General features: G+C 42.4%; 1 protein-coding gene across 1 annotated transcript in view; it reads left to right on the top strand.

Annotated features, from left to right (window-relative positions):
• Window positions 1-18,514, top strand: part of Sptbn1 (spectrin beta, non-erythrocytic 1) — a 204,036-nt gene extending 185,522 nt beyond the window's left edge. The window contains exons 27-36 of the mRNA XM_008823012.3: window positions 808-1,052; window positions 2,568-2,706; window positions 3,587-3,671; window positions 6,356-6,552; window positions 7,713-7,822; window positions 8,458-8,521; window positions 13,032-13,270; window positions 14,331-14,504; window positions 16,273-16,315; window positions 17,178-18,514. Coding sequence (XP_008821234.1) covers window positions 808-1,052; window positions 2,568-2,706; window positions 3,587-3,671; window positions 6,356-6,552; window positions 7,713-7,822; window positions 8,458-8,521; window positions 13,032-13,270; window positions 14,331-14,504; window positions 16,273-16,315; window positions 17,178-17,396 — 1,515 coding nt within the window. The 3' untranslated portion in view covers window positions 17,397-18,514. The remainder of the gene's footprint in view (window positions 1-807; window positions 1,053-2,567; window positions 2,707-3,586; window positions 3,672-6,355; window positions 6,553-7,712; window positions 7,823-8,457; window positions 8,522-13,031; window positions 13,271-14,330; window positions 14,505-16,272; window positions 16,316-17,177) is intronic.
• Window positions 18,515-18,775: the final 261 nt, after the last annotated feature.

Here is an 18,775-nt window from a genome sequence, read left to right as displayed (position 1 = left end):
CTTGCAGAAGACTCGGGTTCAAATCCCAGCACCCACATGGCAGCTAACAACTGTTTGTAACTAGTTCCAGGGGATCTGACAGCCTCTTCTGTCCTCCGTGGGCATGGCACAGCATGGGTGCACTTACCTTCGTGCAGGCATAACACTCATACACATAAAAAAATAATAAATAAAATATTTTTAAAATTGTATGTGCATTATGCGAAGTCTGTATCTGTGCCACAGTTGGAATAAGTTCCCTCTTTCCACCTTTATAGGTTATGGTGATTAAACTCAAGTTGCCAGGTTGTGTGGCAAATACCTTTTCCTGCTGAGACATCTCTCTGCTCCCTTTTTTCTTCTTTTTTAAGACAGGGTCTACAATAGCCCAGGCTGGCTTGAAACTGACCTTGGATTCCTGTTCCTCCTGCCTCTGCCTCCCAAGTTACTGGTTATTGGTATGTTTCACCATGCCCAGCCAGTCAAGGTATTTTGTTTTTAAATATATCTAGGTATGTCCCCACTCACATTGTCCTCATGTCCCAGGCTACCTCTAGGACATCTTTCCTCAGCTATCCTGCCAGTGTTCCTGTGATGTTTCATTTGTTTTACTACTTAAGCAAAACTTAATATATAGTTCAGTAGGTTTGTAGCAAATTTGGATTATTGTGACTTAGCTCTCCTCAGTGAAACAATAATTTTTCAAGGAGGCCTCTCAGTCTTGTCCTCCATTACAGTGTAAGCAAACTAGCAGGTAAGAAGATGAAATGGGTAATAGGGGAGGCTGCAGCAGTCAAATCCTGGCTCATCTTCCCTGTGGCTTTGCAGGTGAGGCAGCTGCAGGAGGATGCAGCCCGCCTCCAAGCAGCCTATGCAGGGGACAAGGCTGATGACATTCAGAAGCGTGAGAACGAGGTCCTGGAAGCCTGGAAGTCCCTGCTAGATGCTTGTGAGGGTCGCAGGGTGCGGCTGGTGGACACAGGAGACAAGTTCCGCTTCTTCAGCATGGTGCGCGACCTCATGCTCTGGATGGAAGACGTCATCAGGCAGATTGAAGCCCAGGAGAAACCCAGGTAATGTTCCTGGCTCTGGGATGTAGATCTTCAGGAACAGCCACTATTGTTCCACTTGTCTACCACAAGTGCTAAGGAACAAGGAGCCTGTGGTGTCGGCTCTCCTAGACTCTCTCCCTTCTACCACCACGTTGCATACTCACCCAGGCCTTTCTGCTGTGTCTCTGGACTTTGGGCACAACTGACTGCCTTATCATTGGGATAAGATGGCTTTTCTGAGTTATTTTTCTTTTGTCTTTGTTGCATTAAAAGTCACTGACAGCCAGGCATGGCGGCACACGTATTTAATCCCAGCACTCAGGAGGCAGAGGCAGGCAGATCTCTGTGGGATGGAGGCCAGCCTGGACTACATAGTGAGTTCCAGGCCAACTGGGGCTACAGGGAGACCCCGTCTCAAAAACATTTTCTATACATATTACAAAGGTGTTCTTTACCTTTTAACATCTGTTCTCAAGGTGTCCTGGAGTGATTAGTTAAGATTTATTTAATGTCTTCCCTTTAGTTTTATTTCATTCAAAGCAGTGAAGTTTAAGAGATGAATAAAATTAGGTGGAAAAATAACCGGCAATTCACTCCTGCCAACTCCTGCTGTAACTAAGGAGCTTTGCCATAGTAAATGAAATACTTTTTATCGTTGTTTATGTTTAAGAAGCAGTAGTATTCCTGGCTGGGCTCAGTAGATTCTAATCCATGAGGAGGTTTGATGGCATAACCAATCTTTGATTTCTAAGCCTCCTACCCCTCAGGTTATTCTGACATGTCCACTGCTGGGATTGAACCAGGGCCTTATACATGCTAAGCAAGCACTCTATCACTGAGCTCCATCTTTCTGTGCTCTCCCCATCCCCTTTTTGTGAGACAGGGTCTCACTAAATTACTGGACAGGCATTGAAATGCATTCCTTCTGCTTCAGCCTCCCAAGTAGCTGGCTTTGTTTTGTTTTGTTGTTTCTGAGAGAATATCTCATACAGCTCAAATTCCTTGTGTTCACTGGTAACTGAGGCTGGCTTTGAACTCCTAATCCTCCTGCCTCCACCTCTGGGAAGGCAGTTGTACAGTAACGTGCATTGCTTTTTTTGTTTTGTTCTGTTTGCTCTTCATTGTTTTGCTGAAACAAGGTCTCTATAGCTAGATTTGCCTCAAACCCACAGTCCTCCATGCCTTAGCCTCCCAAGTGCTAGGATTACAGGCTCTATTATTTCTTCAGATGTCAGTGAGGCTCTGTCAACACCTCTTTGAGGAACACAACTTGAGCCCATGACAGCTAATGCCTCAGGGTGCTTATTATTGCCTTTGTGCCTTGAAGGAACATCTATCTACCTTGAATTTTCAGAGTAGATTTGAACAGAAATCTAGTGGTTTTCTTGTGTGTTCCTAGTAAACATTTAGGGTTACTCAGATACTCATAGAGATCCACCTGCCTCTGCCTCCAAGTGCTGGGATTAAAGGCATGCTCCACCACACCCGGCTTAAAAGCTTGGTATTTTAAAGGAGTTGTTATTTGTTTATTTTTAGGGATGTGTCATCTGTTGAACTATTAATGAATAATCATCAAGGTATCAAAGCTGAAATTGATGCTCGTAATGACAGTTTCACAACTTGCATTGAACTTGGGAAATCCCTCCTGGCAAGAAAACACTACGCATCTGAGGAGGTAGGATACTGCTTTTGCTTTGGGACTGTGGCATGAATGCAGCTAGTGCTAGTATGTGAAATGATGCATTTTATGTGCAGGTGTATATGTGTACACAGAGAAACACATACAGTTGTCTCTCAGAATCCACAGTGCATTGGTTACAGGACTGTTTGAATATCAGAATCCATATATGGTTGAATACCTTATATAAAATGGCATAGTATTTATACATAACTTTAAATCATCTCTGGATCCCATGTAATACCTAACATGAAATAAATGATACATACATAGTTGTCATACTATATTATAGAATGACAAGAGAAAAGTCTACATGTTTAGTATAGCTGCAACTTTTTTCTAGTATTTTCACTCTGTGTTGGTTGTGTCCTTGAGTATAGAACCTACCAACAGGAACAGCTTCACAAATGCACATAGAGTCCCAGGTGTGAAAATAGCCTTTGCCACCTCTTTGATCAGTACTGTAGTGGTCGACACCCCTCTCTATTGCATTTGGCCTTCTTGAATGGCTGATTATAGATTCTGGTTAGGATGGCAGGTTCTTCTTATGGTACCCTTCACAGGAACGGATGTCTTTCCTCAAAGAGAAGCCAGGACATTGCTAATATTACTATTCTTCTCTTTGTGAGTGTGATCATTTCAGGGAGCCCCCAAAGTCCAGTGGGGCCAGCACATGGTTCACCATTTGACCACAAAGCAGAGCTCCCATCCATTCTGGAAAATAGTCATGCTTTTTTCCTCTCCCAAGACACAAAAGAGACTTCTTAAGGGTAGTCTCTGTAGAAAATAAATTTTCTTGTACGAAGTGCCCATCAAGGGAAAAGACAAAAGGTGGTGCTGCATTTTATTAAAATCTGGGGTCCTTATTTTTATGCAGATCAAGGAAAAGTTACTACAGTTGACAGAAAAAAGAAAAGAAATGATTGACAAGTGGGAAGACCGATGGGAATGGTTAAGACTGAGTAAGGACGTACTTCATTTTTCTTCTCCATTTGAATGCATGCAAATTAATTTTTCTGCTTTAATTAATACGATGTTATCATTTAATGATTTTTAAAGTTCTAGGTGCCTCTTTTTCAGTGCCTTATTTCTTGCTGCCTACTTTTTTTTTCCCCCAGTCTTTTTTTGAGACAGAGTCTCCCTCTAGCTCCAGCTGGCATGGAACTCTCTATGTAGACCAGGCTGGCCTGGCCTTGAATTCAGAGATCCGCCTGCCTCTGCCTCCCGAGTGCTGGGATTAAAGGCATGCATCACCACACCCGGCATTGCCTACTGTTTTTAAGAAGTCCTGGGCACTGAGATTGCTCAGCAGGTAAAGGTGCTTACCCACCAAGGACCTTAGTTCAAACCCCAGGAACATTTGGTGTAAGAATAGAACTGGTTCCTGCAAATTGTCCTCTGATCTCCATAGTACATGCACTCATGCACATACTCAAATAAATAAATGAATGTCATCTTAAAGATTTCCCAACTCTGCTTCCACTTACAGTGAAGATTTAAAAACAAAAAAGTTCCATAAGACATAATCATTATTTTTCACCCCACAGTTGGTCACAGTGTTGTGTATATTTTAGAACAGCAGGAAGGTAACAGTTTGGCATCCCTCTAGGAGAATAGAGACAGAAGCTTCCCAATTACCTTTAAGAACAATTCTTTTTAAAAATACTTTATTATTTTTATGTGTATGAGTGTATTGTCTGCATGTGTGTAAATGCACCCAGGTTGTGCAGTGCCCACAGAGGCCAGAAGAGTGTCAAATCCCCTGGAACTGGAGTTACAGACAGTTGTTAGCTGCCGTGTGGGTGCTGGGAATTGAACCTAGTTCTTTTGACCACCGTGCCATCTCTATGGCCTCAGAAGAATTATTTTATGAATTAAGAAAGTGAAAAATTGGCCTAAGTATTATATTTAGTGTTCTTAGTGGAAAGTTGATGACATACTAAAGTCTAACCCCTTTTAAGATTTTGCAGTGAATTGGACATTTTGCTTAAGTGTTTTTAAATAAATTTCTGTATTTAATCTCTATAATAACCTCATGATGATAAAGGAGATATAGATATATAGATATATATAAAATTTTTGTTCTGTTTTTTAAAATAAGGTCTCCCTGTAGGCCCAGCTGGCATGGAATTCGCTATGTAAATCAGGCTTGCCTCAATCTCAGATCTTCCTATCTCTGTCTCCCAGGTGCTAGGATTAAAGGTGTGCACCACCACATCTGGCATTAGGTTATATTTTTAATCTTCATTTTATAAGGAATATGAGCCCTCACAGGCTATATAATACTCAGTATTAAGAATAGCACCTGGTTGGTTTAAACACTAAAAGCTCAATTCAAGCATTATTTGACATACTCTTGACATTCTGTTTTGATGTACTAGGCTTTGCTTATAATTTCAGCCTCATTCCTCCTCATTGTAGACTCTTGCTAGAACTAATTCTAAAGAGCCTTTTATGAAAGATGTGTAGAAGACCCAGTAAAGGCACATCCTGTTGGGCCTAGAACCCTCAGATAACCCATTTTAGGTCATTCTTTTAATGAAGATTTCATTTGTAATTTTTGAGAACCTGGGAACAATTCCTTTGTTTAGCAAAACTCATATCCTAACTGCTGTGAACTAGATAGCAGACAGTAGTCTGGGTATAGAGAGATGACTTTCATGGTCCCCACCTTGAAGAATTGTTAAGTCCCCTGTCCCTAGATAGAGAAGGATCTGACATGTTAGGGTCTATCAGGATGTCAAAATGAGATGACCAGCTTGCTCCAGGCACACTGGTGCTTCCTACAGTTCATTTCTTCTCTGAGCGGCTCTAGACACTGCTGCATGAAACACACTGAAAAGTAATGTTCACAGTAATATGAAACCAGGCTCTAATCCACTTCCTTGTAACTGCAGTGAAGGAGAGCTTTTCCTCATGTGGAGGAACACAGTGAACACGGCAAGAGTCTTGCGCCTACCTTTCCCCACAACCTTCCCTAGTGTTCCCAAGAGAAAACAGAACTCCTCCCTAATAAAAGGTGATGTATAGATACCTGCTCCACAACATAGTCTGGCATGTGTAAGTTATACATCCTGCAGCCCTGGCTGTGAGCTTTTATCACTCAGGAATTAGAACTGTATGAACAGAAAACATTCTAGACCTGTACTATCCAGTTTGAGAGTCACTGTATCATATAAAGCTCTTGGAAAGTAAAAATGTTCTTGAATTGATGTTGCAATATGTACCTTAAGTATAAAATCCACCTTGTAGTCACACTTCGCAAAAAAAAAAAAAAAAGTCAAAAAATAATATTTTGTGGTGCTTACTTTTTTTTTCTTTTCTTTTTTGTCTTTTTGAGGTAGGGTCTCCCTGTAGCCCTAGCTAGCTGTCCTGAAACTCACTCTGTAGGCCAAGCTGGCCTTGAACTCACAGAGATCTGCCAACCTCTGCTATTGGGTTAAATTAAAATCCAGTTAAAGCAAATTGCACCTATTTTTAAAAACTCTTATTAATATGATGCTTGGAGAAATTAAAGTTGCCTGTGTGGCTTACTGAATTTGCATTGGCTGGCATTACCAGTAGTATAGATGATAAGTTGGTTGTGCACGGGGCAATGGTGTTATGTTGCCCTGTGATCCACACTCACTCTTGGTACCCTATGCAGTTTTGGAGGTCCATCAGTTCTCAAGGGATGCTAGTGTGGCTGAGGCTTGGCTGCTCGGACAGGAGCCCTACCTATCCAGCCGTGAAATCGGCCAGAGCGTGGACGAAGTGGAGAAGCTCATCAAGCGCCATGAGGCATTTGAAAAGTCTGCAGCAACCTGGGATGAGAGATTCTCTGCCCTGGAAAGGCTGACAACAGTAAGTGGCCTCAGGGTGCTGGGCATAATGCTTTGCTTATCATAGCTTAATCTTGGGCCACTGTTAAATCATCTCCAGTCCCAGTAATCTCTTCTCCCAATCAAGGCTTTATAGTAGAGCTTGGACACTGATGTTTTTTCTTCTGAAACTTTTACACTCATGAAAAATGGATTCAATTCTGGGGATTCAGTATGTACCTATATCCATTTATGTTAAAACAGAGTACTTTAGAGTACATACTCCTCAGGAAACGGATTCATTTTAGGTAGACGATTGTATGGATTTTTTTTTTTAATGTATGAATGTTTTGCCTGCATGTATGTAAGTGCACCACGTGCGTACATTGTCCACAGAGTCTAGAAGAAGGCATCTGATTCCCTGGAACTGGAGTTACGGACAGTTGTTAGCTGCCATGTGGGTCCTGGGAGCCAAGCCCAGGTCCTCTGCAACAGAATCCAGTACTCTTACCCACTGAGCCATCTTTCCAGCTCCCTATTCTGTGGCTTTAAAAAAAATTTTTTTAAGGCACTTGAGGGATGGCCCAGCTGTTATGAGCAGTAGCTGCTCTTCAGAGGATCTGGGTTCAATTCCTACAGTACCCCCTTGGCAGTAACAACTGTCCGTAACTCCAGTTCCAGGGTATCTTCTGATTTCCTTGGGCATTGGGCGCACTTAAACACTTGCAGGCAATACCCTCATACACATAAAATTAAAATAATTAAAATAGAATATCTTTTTCTAAAGTTTTTTAAATGTTTTCCTACCACAACACAGCTGGCTTCCATGAGAATTTTTGTGAGTCTATATTGGGTGTTTATTGAGACCTCATGGAAAGTCTAGCTTAGTCTCCCAGCAAAGTTTCCTTCTCAACATTGAGAACTCAAAGTTGAGTTAATTTTGAAATTCAGTCCCCACTCCCAGGAGGTATACCACTGCCTGAAGGAGTTTGTCCAGCTCAGTGTACAGCCCCTATTCCCTTGCAGTATAGGTTGTAACTGCAGTACGTCCCCATGGATGTGCTGCCATTGTGCTCGCGATGTTGACGCTTGAGGTTGTCCAGCATAAACCAGTGTAGAAAAAGTCTCCCACGTTTCCAGAGCCCTTTCCATAAAAGCAACAGGGGTGTTTGTCCTAATAAATAGCACCCTTTTCTCCCTCAGCTGGAATTACTGGAAGTGCGCAGACAGCAAGAGGAAGAAGAAAGGAAGAGGCGGCCGCCTTCTCCAGAGCCCAGCACGAAGGTTTCAGAGGAGGCCGAGTCCCAACAATGGTGAGGCACAGGAAGTCTGAGAGACTAGAACCTTAGTTTCAGTGGCAACTAACGTTTATGAAACATCTGATCTAAATCTTGCCTTGTGGGACTAGGCTACATATCCTTCATATTCATTATTTCATTATACAATTTAGAACCCATGTAGTCATCCCAAGTAACAACTGAACATAGTAGTAACTTGACAACAGAATGGCAGGTGGCAGAATAAAATGTTGACGACAACATCCATGCATTTACACACACACACACACACACACACACAGACACACACACCATCATCATCATCTTCTTCATTTTTCCATATGATTCAATGGATAGGACACACTGCTCAGATTTTAGGCCAGTGGTTTTTGTGATGAAAAGGGCAGAACTGATTCTCTGTTTGCAGAAGGCTAACAGTTTTGCTGGGTTATAAACTCCATGAGAACTTCTAAGGTACCTTTATTCGGTGGAGGTGGTAACAGGGTTTCTGTAGGCTTACAAAGGCTATCTGAAACGTGAAAGTGCTAAGATTACATTGTGTGAAAAGAAGGGTCCACTTATGTTTTCTTATTTTTTTCTTTCTCCTCCTCCTCCCTTTCTTTCCCTCTAACCTCTTTTTTTTTTTTTTTTTTTCTATCTCACTTTAATAGGGATACTTCAAAAGGAGAGCAAGTTTCCCAGAATGGTTTGCCAGCCGAGCAGGGATCTCCACGGGTTAGTTACCGCTCTCAAACCTACCAAAACTACAAAAACTTTAATAGCAGACGGACAGCCAGTGATCAGTCATGGTCTGGATTGTGAAGTTCACTACCATTTGTCAAGAACCACTTTTTCCACATCCTGTTGGTTTTGACTTTTGACTTCTACTTCATCCAAAGTGTTAAATTTTTTACCTAATTCTTAGCCTTCCTTGGTTTTATATTTGTTTGCATTTAATTTATGTTTATTTGAATCTCCTAATTTCTGGATGCCCATTGCCTTAAAGCAGCATACTTATTTTTTGTTTATTTGTTGTGAGCTTTTTACTTAAGATTTTACAGTGACACCCTTAACGTGAGTAACTGAAATTAAAAGACATTATACCATAATGAAGAAGAAATCTAGAATCTTAACAGGTATGGCACATCCAAGTTACACTAACAGGCCACAGTACTGTACTATAGGTTTGTGTTATTTACAGATATTATTAACCCGAATTAGTTTAGTTACTAAAAAGACTGATTTTATAAGGAAGGAGACATTTGCTATTAAGATTAAAGCCTAAAGTCAATTTTGAAACATTCCATGAAGAATGCATTCATTGAAGATGAGAGAAAAGAAGTTGAATCTTCTTGGGAAGCTTTTTACATTTTAAGTACAGGATCCCAAGTTTTGAGACCCTTGGGTCATTTATTACTTTGTACAAACCCAATCCTTTTTTTTTTCCTGCCAAGTCCTAAGCTGAGAACCATAGGCTTCTGTGCAGCAGATGTTGCAGCCAGCCTGGGGAATAAATTGTGTGCTGGCTGCTGCCACCAGCTCTGTCTTGGTTAATGTCAGCACTCCCAGGACTCAGGACATGGCAGGTGCCAGCAATTCACAGCTTGTTTTGGAAGCTGCCTACCAGACTTTAGGCCTCTCCATTCAGTCAAAGACTCTAGGGTGTCAAACTATGTTTTAATTTTTGAAACAAATTGAACAAAAGCCATTTTGGTTCATCCTGACTACTTGAACGATACACTTGATGGCCCCTGCCTGGGAGCACTTGGAGGCTTCCTGGCTCTAGAGGGTTACTTCAGTGTCTCTATAGATGGAAATTCTGTTGTATATCTCAAATGAATCTTCTGATTCATTCCTCTTCTCAAGACTCTTTGTGGTATTCTCTAGTAAAGAGTCTTGTAGGATGGTATGTATCAGACAGACCACTAGCAGGAGTTGAAAATGTTTTAACAGAAATCCTTTTCCTTAGGAATAAAAGCTGAGGAAAGAGGTGGTTTCCTGGTTCTGATCAAAACAAAACAAAACTCGTATTACATCAAAGCCTTGCAAGACAGTCACTTGTTCATTTGCCATATTTAGATGTGTTAGTGGAATCAGAAACCTGTTTGGTATGTGTTCTCCATGAGCTAAGTCTAATTTGTCTTTTCATTTCATGATGCTTTTTTTTTTCTTTTGTCAGGATAACATCATATAGCATCTTGTTTGTTTTCCTAATCTCTATGTACATACCTATCTACCTCTGACTGTAGATGGGTATATAGATAGATGCCAAGCTTCTTACATTCTGGGGGTAGTATGCACCATTATTGGGTCTCTGCCTTAAAACACATCCAAATTCATTTTAGAAAACACTATGGCTTTTTACTCGGTTTAGGAAGCCTGACCATGTGTTTATGGCCCCAAATCATATTATGTGTGTCACCGATCTATATGTGTGTTTTATATATATGTGGTACTTCCATATATATATATATATATATGTATGTATGTATGTATGTGTGTGTGTCTTTAAATTTTGTATCATACAGACTGATACCCAATTTTAATGTTTTTTATATTCAAAAGAAAAAAAAACATATAAGCACACAAGACAGGAGTGCTGTGATGCTTTTTGGCATTTGCTCTCATGCCTATTTTTGTTTATATTTTCAATTAACAATTGGATTGTATTGGAAGAAGAAAACACAGTTTCATTCTTTCAAGTGATGATGCAGAGACTCAAGTTAATGAATTTGAAAATGGTGTTGCTTCGTGTCCTTGGAAGACCAATCAGGTGTTTCCTGTGCTCCTAGTTGTCACGTTGCATTTATGTTCACCTCCTGATTTCAGTATCTCAGACGTGCCTGGCCACTAAAGCACTCTGAACTAATTGCTAAAGAGAAGCAACGTGGGGTGGGGGGCATATTCACATGTACCCACTGTTTAATCATAGCACTATGATTTGCTTTTGATGTTTGTCTCTAGTGGTGTGTTGTCTGTTGGCATGCTTAAAGCACATGTCCATTAAAATTCATTTTGTTCCTTTTATTTTCCTTGTTTTCTTGGTTAGTGGTTCATTTGCATAAACATTAATTATCTCTGCATACTGGTTTGGGGGTTTCTCTTTCTTTCTAACTCTAAAGAAAAAATTTTTGCTGCAGAATTTCCTTCAGAAGAGACTTCCCTTGACTTTTCACCTACCTTGGAGTCTGACCAACTTTGATAAATTGTAGCCTTTTCCAGATAAACCTCTGCCTATCCAGGTGCCACTAATGGTTTTTAAGTCAAAACTGCAGCACTAAATTTTTTTTTAACCTGGTGTCTGTACATACTAACCCCATGTTTCTCTGGACTCACACCTGGCTCAGGCCTTCCACACCAAACTCACACTTGCTCACCACAAGGTTCATGAGATCTCACACTAGAAGAGATTTGTCAACTATAAAATCCACTCAGCATTCTTTTGGTTTGGAGTTTTAGTTCTTGGTAATTTCCCTTCCTCAATTCTCCCCTCACAGTGAAAAAAGAAGTCAGGTGTGGTGGTACATACCTATAACCCCAGCTACTGGGGACACTCAGGCAGGAGAAATGGGAGTTTTAGCCCATCATGATCAATCTAGCAAGACACTGTCTGAAAATCACAAAGTGAAAAGGAGAAAAAAAATTTCAGTAGCCCATTGCTCATACACACGTGGTCACAAAACTGCACTTGCAAGGCCAGGATAGCTATGCACTATACCCCCATATACGTTTTTGCCCACCCTAATTATTTATTTTCCATATTGATATGAGAATGGAGAATTCTAATTAAAAACACCCTTAAAATTGTACAGTCAATAGTCATACCCTAAACCTTAATGTTAATTATGGTAGTTTACATAAATTTGTGGTGCTCTAGCCCCTGCCAACTTTTCATTACCCTTTTCCCAGATTATTAACTTTGTTTGAAATTATGTACTGGGCCCATCCATCTAGATAAGACCTAAGTAAGAGAGTTGACAGATCTGAGTGTTACAGTGGTGGTGGCCAGTCTGCCGCTTATCCTGCCAAGGTTGTTGCTGCTAATTTGGTGTCACTCTGATTCTGGGCAGCCATGGTGGGGGATATAGCTAATGAGTGTGCCATTGATACTTCCCTGTTTGTCCGTGTATGAGGGGTGCAGGTTGTCTGTAATCTACTAAAGCATCAGCCACACCCAGCTTTTAGTAACTCGCTAATCCATACCCCAGATGTAGCAGCCAGGGGCTGCTACAGTTAATGGTACACAGTTGATGGTACACAGGCTGAAAACGATAATGAATCAAGACCCTACTACATTTCCAAAGCCGAAAAACCGTGTGGGTTACAATTTAAGTGAGCTTGGGAAGGAACGCTCCTGAAGACGTCTCCAGACTGAAGGGTCAGAGCCGCTGGAAGCCTGGCTGTCTCTGGGCTCTCGTCTCAGTGCAGCAAGGCACCGTGATCAACCACCCGTGATGGGGAAGGCCCTGGTTCTGTCTTTGTTTGGGGGTAAATAGCTGTGTGGTGTTGAGTGACTGTGATTGGCTTTTCCAGCTCCTTTAACACAAACTACAACCCACTCACGATACAACTTGGGCAGATGTGACTCAGTTGGTGTTTGTTGACTTGCCTCATTTCCTTCCAGCTCTTAAGTTCCAAAGTCTAACAGGGATGATAGATGTGAAGTGCATGACTGTCATCCTAATTTCTGCATGTGTTTATGACCATGTTTGGAGGGGAGGGGGAGGAAAACCAGAGAGCATTTTCAGAAGCCAAAGGTGTTTCCTTGTTGCATTTGGGGGAATGCTGTGCATTTCTGATTGAGTTGTCTCCGTCTGTTTGTGAGTGCCCTTTCGCTTGACCCTCTTGCCCTTCTGGTGGCACCCTTGGTTGTAAGGTGGCTGCTGTATAACGTCCACTCTCAGATTTAATGTGTGACTGTTACCATTGTCTTTGTGTTTAAAGTAACCATAAGAGGAGGTGGTCTGAGCTATGGTAGAGAAAATGGAGTGATCAGAGGAGTAGAGTGCAGTAAAACTCATGGCATTTCGCTTTTCTTATTTCCCCCGCAAGTGGGCGGGCATTAATCCATTCCCACCTTCTAATGTCCTTGGCGTCCAGCTGGCTTTGTGGGGTGTGCAATGGTTTTACTGTACTGCCTCCATCTGTGCTAGGCATTTATACACAGCCACGTGTGCGAGTCAGAGCGTATGTGGTCGTTCCATCGCTCTCGGGGTTAGCTGAATGATCTCTCCACTATCCCTAGATGGCAGAAACCATGGACACAGGTGAAATGGTCAACGGTGCTGCAGAGCAGAGGACGAGCTCCAAAGAGTCCAGTCCCATCCCCTCCCCCACCTCTGACCGCAAGGCCAAGTCTGCCCTTCCGGCCCAGAGTGCTGCCACCCTGCCGGCCAGGACACAGGAGACGCCCGCGGCCCAGATGGAAGGCTTCCTCAATAGGAAGCATGAGTGGGAGGCTCACAATAAGAAAGCCTCAAGCAGGTAAGGGCAGTGCAGGTGGGGATGCTAAGAAGGAGGTCACCTATGCAGAGGTGGCAGGGCTCATGCAGGTTCTTCGGGCAGTAGCTCCTGATCTTTGCATTCTTCGTTGGACCAGCTTTGAGAAACTAGAGTAGAATGCTGCATTGCCAAGAGGAGGAGGACTTGAGTGTGGACAGGACTGGCAGGAAGGGGCCCTGTGGTTCATCCTGAGAAGGTGCCTGCTAGAGTGAGACTGAGGAGTCTTCTCTCCCTTAAGTGAAATCATGTTAGCATAGGACTTCTCTGGATTTATCTTTCAAAGACATTCATCATTTCTCTGAGTCTTGAGATTCATTTTTGCCCAATAGTCCCTAATTTTATTATTTAGCAGGTAAGGAAAGGTACCTCTGAAAGGTATAAAAAGCACCTAGTAAATGACAAAGCTGAGGTGAAACTAATATCTGACTCCAAAGCTCGTATGCTTAGCAGGTAAACCAAATGCCTAGGACTGCCATGTACAGCCATATGTGGCATACACTATGCAAGGGCTCATGCTACATAAGGTCTACCTTTCATATTGTTAATACAAACTAGTGTTCTAATAAATAAACATTTTGATAGTTTGCCATGCCATGCGGGTGGGGGGTAGAGAATGCTACCTCCATCTAATTCCCTGCAAAATACCAGAAGTACTAATAGCCGGGATCTACCCCCTTGTCCGTGACTGAACCACAGAAAGAATGATGCTAAGGCTGGAGGAGACTGCCTGAGAATACTAACCCTGGTGAAAACCTTTGCTGTCAAAGCCAAGAATGCGGTGTGTGTCAGAAGATGGCAGTTTGCCTCTCCCCAAATTCAGAATGCTACAGCCTTCAAAAGCTGCTATTGAATCTCATGTGCTCTTTCCCAGGGTGGGCGGTCGGGGGTGTTGTGTTGTTGTTCAGTGTTAGCACAATTTAGGAAGGCATTTAGTGAGGGGTCACACATCTTGTGTGGAGATTATTTTCATGTCAGATTCTTGGTTCTTTCAACATGTATGAAATGGAGCCTTGATGCTTCTTTCTTTTTGTACTGTACTCAGGTCCTGGCACAATGTTTATTGTGTTATAAATAATCAAGAAATGGGCTTCTATAAGGATGCCAAGACTGCTGCTTCTGGCATCCCCTACCACAGCGAGGTCCCCGTGAGTTTGAAAGAAGCCGTCTGTGAGGTGGCCCTTGATTACAAAAAGAAGAAACATGTGTTCAAGCTAAGGTGAGAGTTGTCTAGCTCATGTTTACCTAGGTGTGCTTATCTTCACCATTTCTCGAGCTGGCACTGTGATCAGTTATTTTCATTTCTACATTCTTAGTCCTCACTAAATTGAAAACCCAGATTGGCACGTAACGTAGTCTGCCAAGGCTGCACCTCCCTGTGTTCAGCAGTGCAGCCAAGCCCAAAGGAAGACGATCCTTCATTTCACAAATATGCTGTTCCCTAGCACTTTGGGTGGACTGTTAACATCTCACAGTGTAAGGGAAGCTTAACCATTTCTCCATCTTCCTGGCTTATGCAGACCCAAGAGTTTGCTTGCTCCAGAGATGGTAAAGTGAGTCATCCCAGAGCCAATGGAGACAGAAAGGAAGTGCTTGAGACTGGCCCTGTCCTCCCTGACTTGCCCCAAGCCTTCTGATCCCAAATGATTCTTCCCTGTGCGACACACCCTCACAGTGCATCCATACTCTGTTCTCCTCATGTTTGGAATTAGGCAAATTGTTATCTTTCTTAAAAAATGTGAAAAGCAGGGTCTGGAGAGAAGGCTCAGTGGTTTCTGCTCTTCCAGAGAACCCAGGTTTGGTTTCCAGCCCCTGCATGGCAACTAACAACCATCTGTAACTCCAGTTCCAGGGGGTTCTACACCCTCTTCTGGCCTCTGCAGGCATTGCATTCAATGTGGTGTACTTATATACATATAGGCAAAACACCCAGACACATAAAATATAAATAAAAATTATTAACGTAAAAGATAAGGCTAGTGAAATGGATCAGTGTGTAAAGATGCTTGCTGCCAAGCCTGATTACCTGAATTCTATCCTTGGAATCCAGATTATGGAAGTCAGTCTCCTGCAAGTTGTCTTCTAACCTCCATATGCATGCCCACACACATACATACCCAATAATAAAACAACAACTTTAAAAAACTTGAGTTGCACTCTCTGTTGCACTGGGATCTGAAAAGTTTGTCTTAGTCTAGATGAAGGACTGCTATGAGGGTGGGGAGATTAAAATTGGTGTAATAATTGGTACGATTTTGCTGGAGAGGTAGCAGCAGATTCTTTGGAACTTAGACACTCAACATTTTATCACAAGAGACCCAGAGAGCCTGGCCCCTTGGCTGTTTTCCTGCCCTTAGCTCTCCTTCCATGCACCTCAGAGTCAGATGAGCAGCGAAGAGCAGTTCCCACTGCTGCACCCTTTGCACCTGCCTCTTAACAGCAGTGGAGCAAGCAGCTGAGCTGTCCCAGCCAGGCACTACTGAGTGTCACATTGATAGCCTCCCACATGTGACTGCTTTCATTTCCAAGCACACATAAGAAGGAAAATCTAGGGGACCCTTTCCCTTTGTTTTTGAAGACTAAATTTGCAAATGTAGGAGAAAAAGTTGTTGTTTTTAAAGTGTTTTCTCTTGAATTTATTTCCAGCCAGTGATAAGAACCCAAGTGGTCCTTGCTATGACAAAGCCACACCTTAGTATGTTTGGGGCTTTTTTGATCCTTCCTTGGATTGAAGTACAAGACTGCCCATGTATGTTGGATTGGTCTGATTGATTCTATGACTTCTTAATGGCCAAAAGTCCATTGCTGTGTCTGTGCAGGTCTCCACGCATGGTTGATGGCATGTGTAGAGCTCCACTGCCTGTTGCTGGTATAAATCCTGTGGCTTATATTCTACACTAGATATGGAAGTTGGAGTATTTTTATTTTTCTGAAGTTGAATTCTTATTCATAAAATTGTAAAATTTTCTGTTTTCTTGAAATTACAGACTGAATGACGGCAACGAGTACCTCTTCCAAGCCAAAGATGACGTAAGTTACTACCAACTAGTTCTCCTCAGTCTTGGGAGTATGCACTTGTCTGTGGCATGTCCAGCTACATTACTGTGTATTTGTGAACAAGGGTCAGTGATGATGTCACTAACACTGGGCTACAAAACAGGAGGGAGAGCTAATACAGCGTTCACTGGATTGACTGGAGTCGGCAGAAGGACCTAGCCTGCTGCCCTTGGTGAGCAAGGCACAGTTAGGTGGCCCTTTCCACCTTGGAGAAGAGACGGTCATCGCAGTGATGGGGCCCCAATTCTACCAAGAGAGACCTTAAAAAGTAAAGGAGGAGGCTAGTTCAGCTGGTAAAGGCACCTACTGCCAAGCCTGATGACCTGAGTCGGATCCCTAGTACCTACATAGTGGAAGGAGAGAACCGACTCCCTTGAGTTGCCCTCTGACCACCACCACCATCACCATACACATACGCACACGCACACGCGCACACACGCACACACGCGCACACACACACACACACACACACCAAAAAATATATAAATGGAAAAGGTATTTTTAAGGGGCGAGAAGGAGAGCATTCTTTATAGAGTAAGACCTGACACCCCGTAACCTGAGATTAGTTCTGGCTCCCATAGTTTTACAGAACTGTATCCCAGAATGATGGCCTGTAGATGCCATAGTACTGAACTCATCTGAGAGGTTGAACCATGTCCACTTTCTGGTACTGAGAAAGCAAAGGTGCATTTAGGGACAGTGCTTCAAAGTACTCTGCTCAACCATAGTTAGATACCTTCCAAACCTGTCAGGCCTGGGTAGTCTCATACAGGTGGACCCAAACCTGGCTCACACCTCTTGGTTAAATCTTACCTGTGTCCCCTCTCCTGTTCAGGAGGAAATGAACACATGGATCCAGGCTATCTCCTCTGCCATCTCCTCTGACAAATACGACATGTCTGCCAGCACCCAGAGTACTCCAGCATCCAGCCGGGCACAGACCTTACCCACCAGCGTTGTCACCATCACCAGCGAGTCCAGTCCCGGCAAGAGAGAGAAAGACAAAGAGAAAGACAAAGAGAAGCGGTTCAGCCTTTTTGGCAAAAAGAAGTGAACATCCCTCGTGTCCTGCCCTTCTCTGACCTTTTCAGTGAGAGTCCAGCATGCAAGCTCAGACCAACACATTACTCTGTGCCTAATGTTCCTCCATGTGGTTGGTTTTTTGTTTTTGGGGTTTTTTTTTTTTTTCCTTTTTTTTAAAAAAAAATGTTTAATTTATAGAGAATTTCTGAGGGGTGGGGTGGGGACACATCTAAACACTTTATCTCCCAAGTTACAAAAGTTTGAGGTGCAGAGGGAAGGCCAGATTTTTTTAATGAAATTATATAGATTAGATCTCAATATTTAAATGTTCCTCAATTTTGTGAGGCTGTGTTGGAAATAACCCGCCTCTAATGCTGTTGGTTTGCAAGGCAGCGGTGCTTAAACAATATTTCCTGTGCTCTCCAGAGACAAAGCATACCGATTCCTGACACCATTCTCCATTCACTTCCAGGGGTCACCCTGAGTCTTGACTATTAGAAGTGCCCATGATGGGTCTAACCTTTATTAAGCAGACCATGTCTTCTGATCTCGCTGCAGCCACAGTGCAGCACCATGGTAAATCTCCAGGCCAAACCATTTGTATCTGGCATCACTTACTAACACTCGACATGCGGCTTTTCTGCATCAACTGCAATGACAGTTCAGAATGTCGGTATGCAAGAAGGATAGAAAACTGATACTGTTTTAAATAATCTGTAATTTCAATCTTTTTTTTTCTGAAATACATTATATTGTATGTTTGAGATAATTCTAGTACAAAGTATAATAAAACTAGATGTATAATAAACCCTTTAAATCATTGGTAAGTGTACAAGTGAAATTGAAGCATTTACTGGACAAAGTAATGTTACTCTAATGGTTACTTGCTCGTGCGTTGCCACACTGTTATAATTTGCTTCATTACCTTGCTATTTGATACATAGTGTGCATTTCTCTGTCACCGTAACTATTGTAATAACAAATTTTCATCTTACTGCACAATCAAAATGGCATTGATAGGAATGAACTCCAGAGGCTGGGCCTGAACAGGGAGTGGTTGCTCAGGCCTGGTCCATCGTACGACCTGTACCTCCAACTTTTGCCCTATCTGTTAAATATACGCTATGTCATTAAATGCTTTTAAATCTATCTCAGTAACTAATGGTTGTTTGTCCTCGCCTGTGCACACATGCTAACTAAGGAGTTTGTAAAGGAAGAAAGAGCAAACAGAAAGCATTATGTGGCAAGTCTGGGTTCCTCTGTCACATTTTGTATGTATATGGTGCACCAGCTTTGAAATCTGCAGCAAACAGAAGAATGGGTGGGAGAGTTGAGTGGTAACATACAGATTTCATCTGTTATTTGTGATGAAGTTATCAGAGAGCTTGCTATCTGTAACCCTGAGCCCTG

The sequence above is a fragment of the Nannospalax galili genome, unplaced genomic scaffold (genome assembly GCF_000622305.1).
Source record: "Nannospalax galili isolate Female #2095 unplaced genomic scaffold, S.galili_v1.0 scaffold286, whole genome shotgun sequence".
Lineage (NCBI taxonomy): Eukaryota > Metazoa > Chordata > Mammalia > Rodentia > Spalacidae > Nannospalax > Nannospalax galili.
The sequence above is the reverse complement of the archived record's forward strand: the minus strand, read 5'-3'. Positions and strand labels throughout refer to the sequence as shown.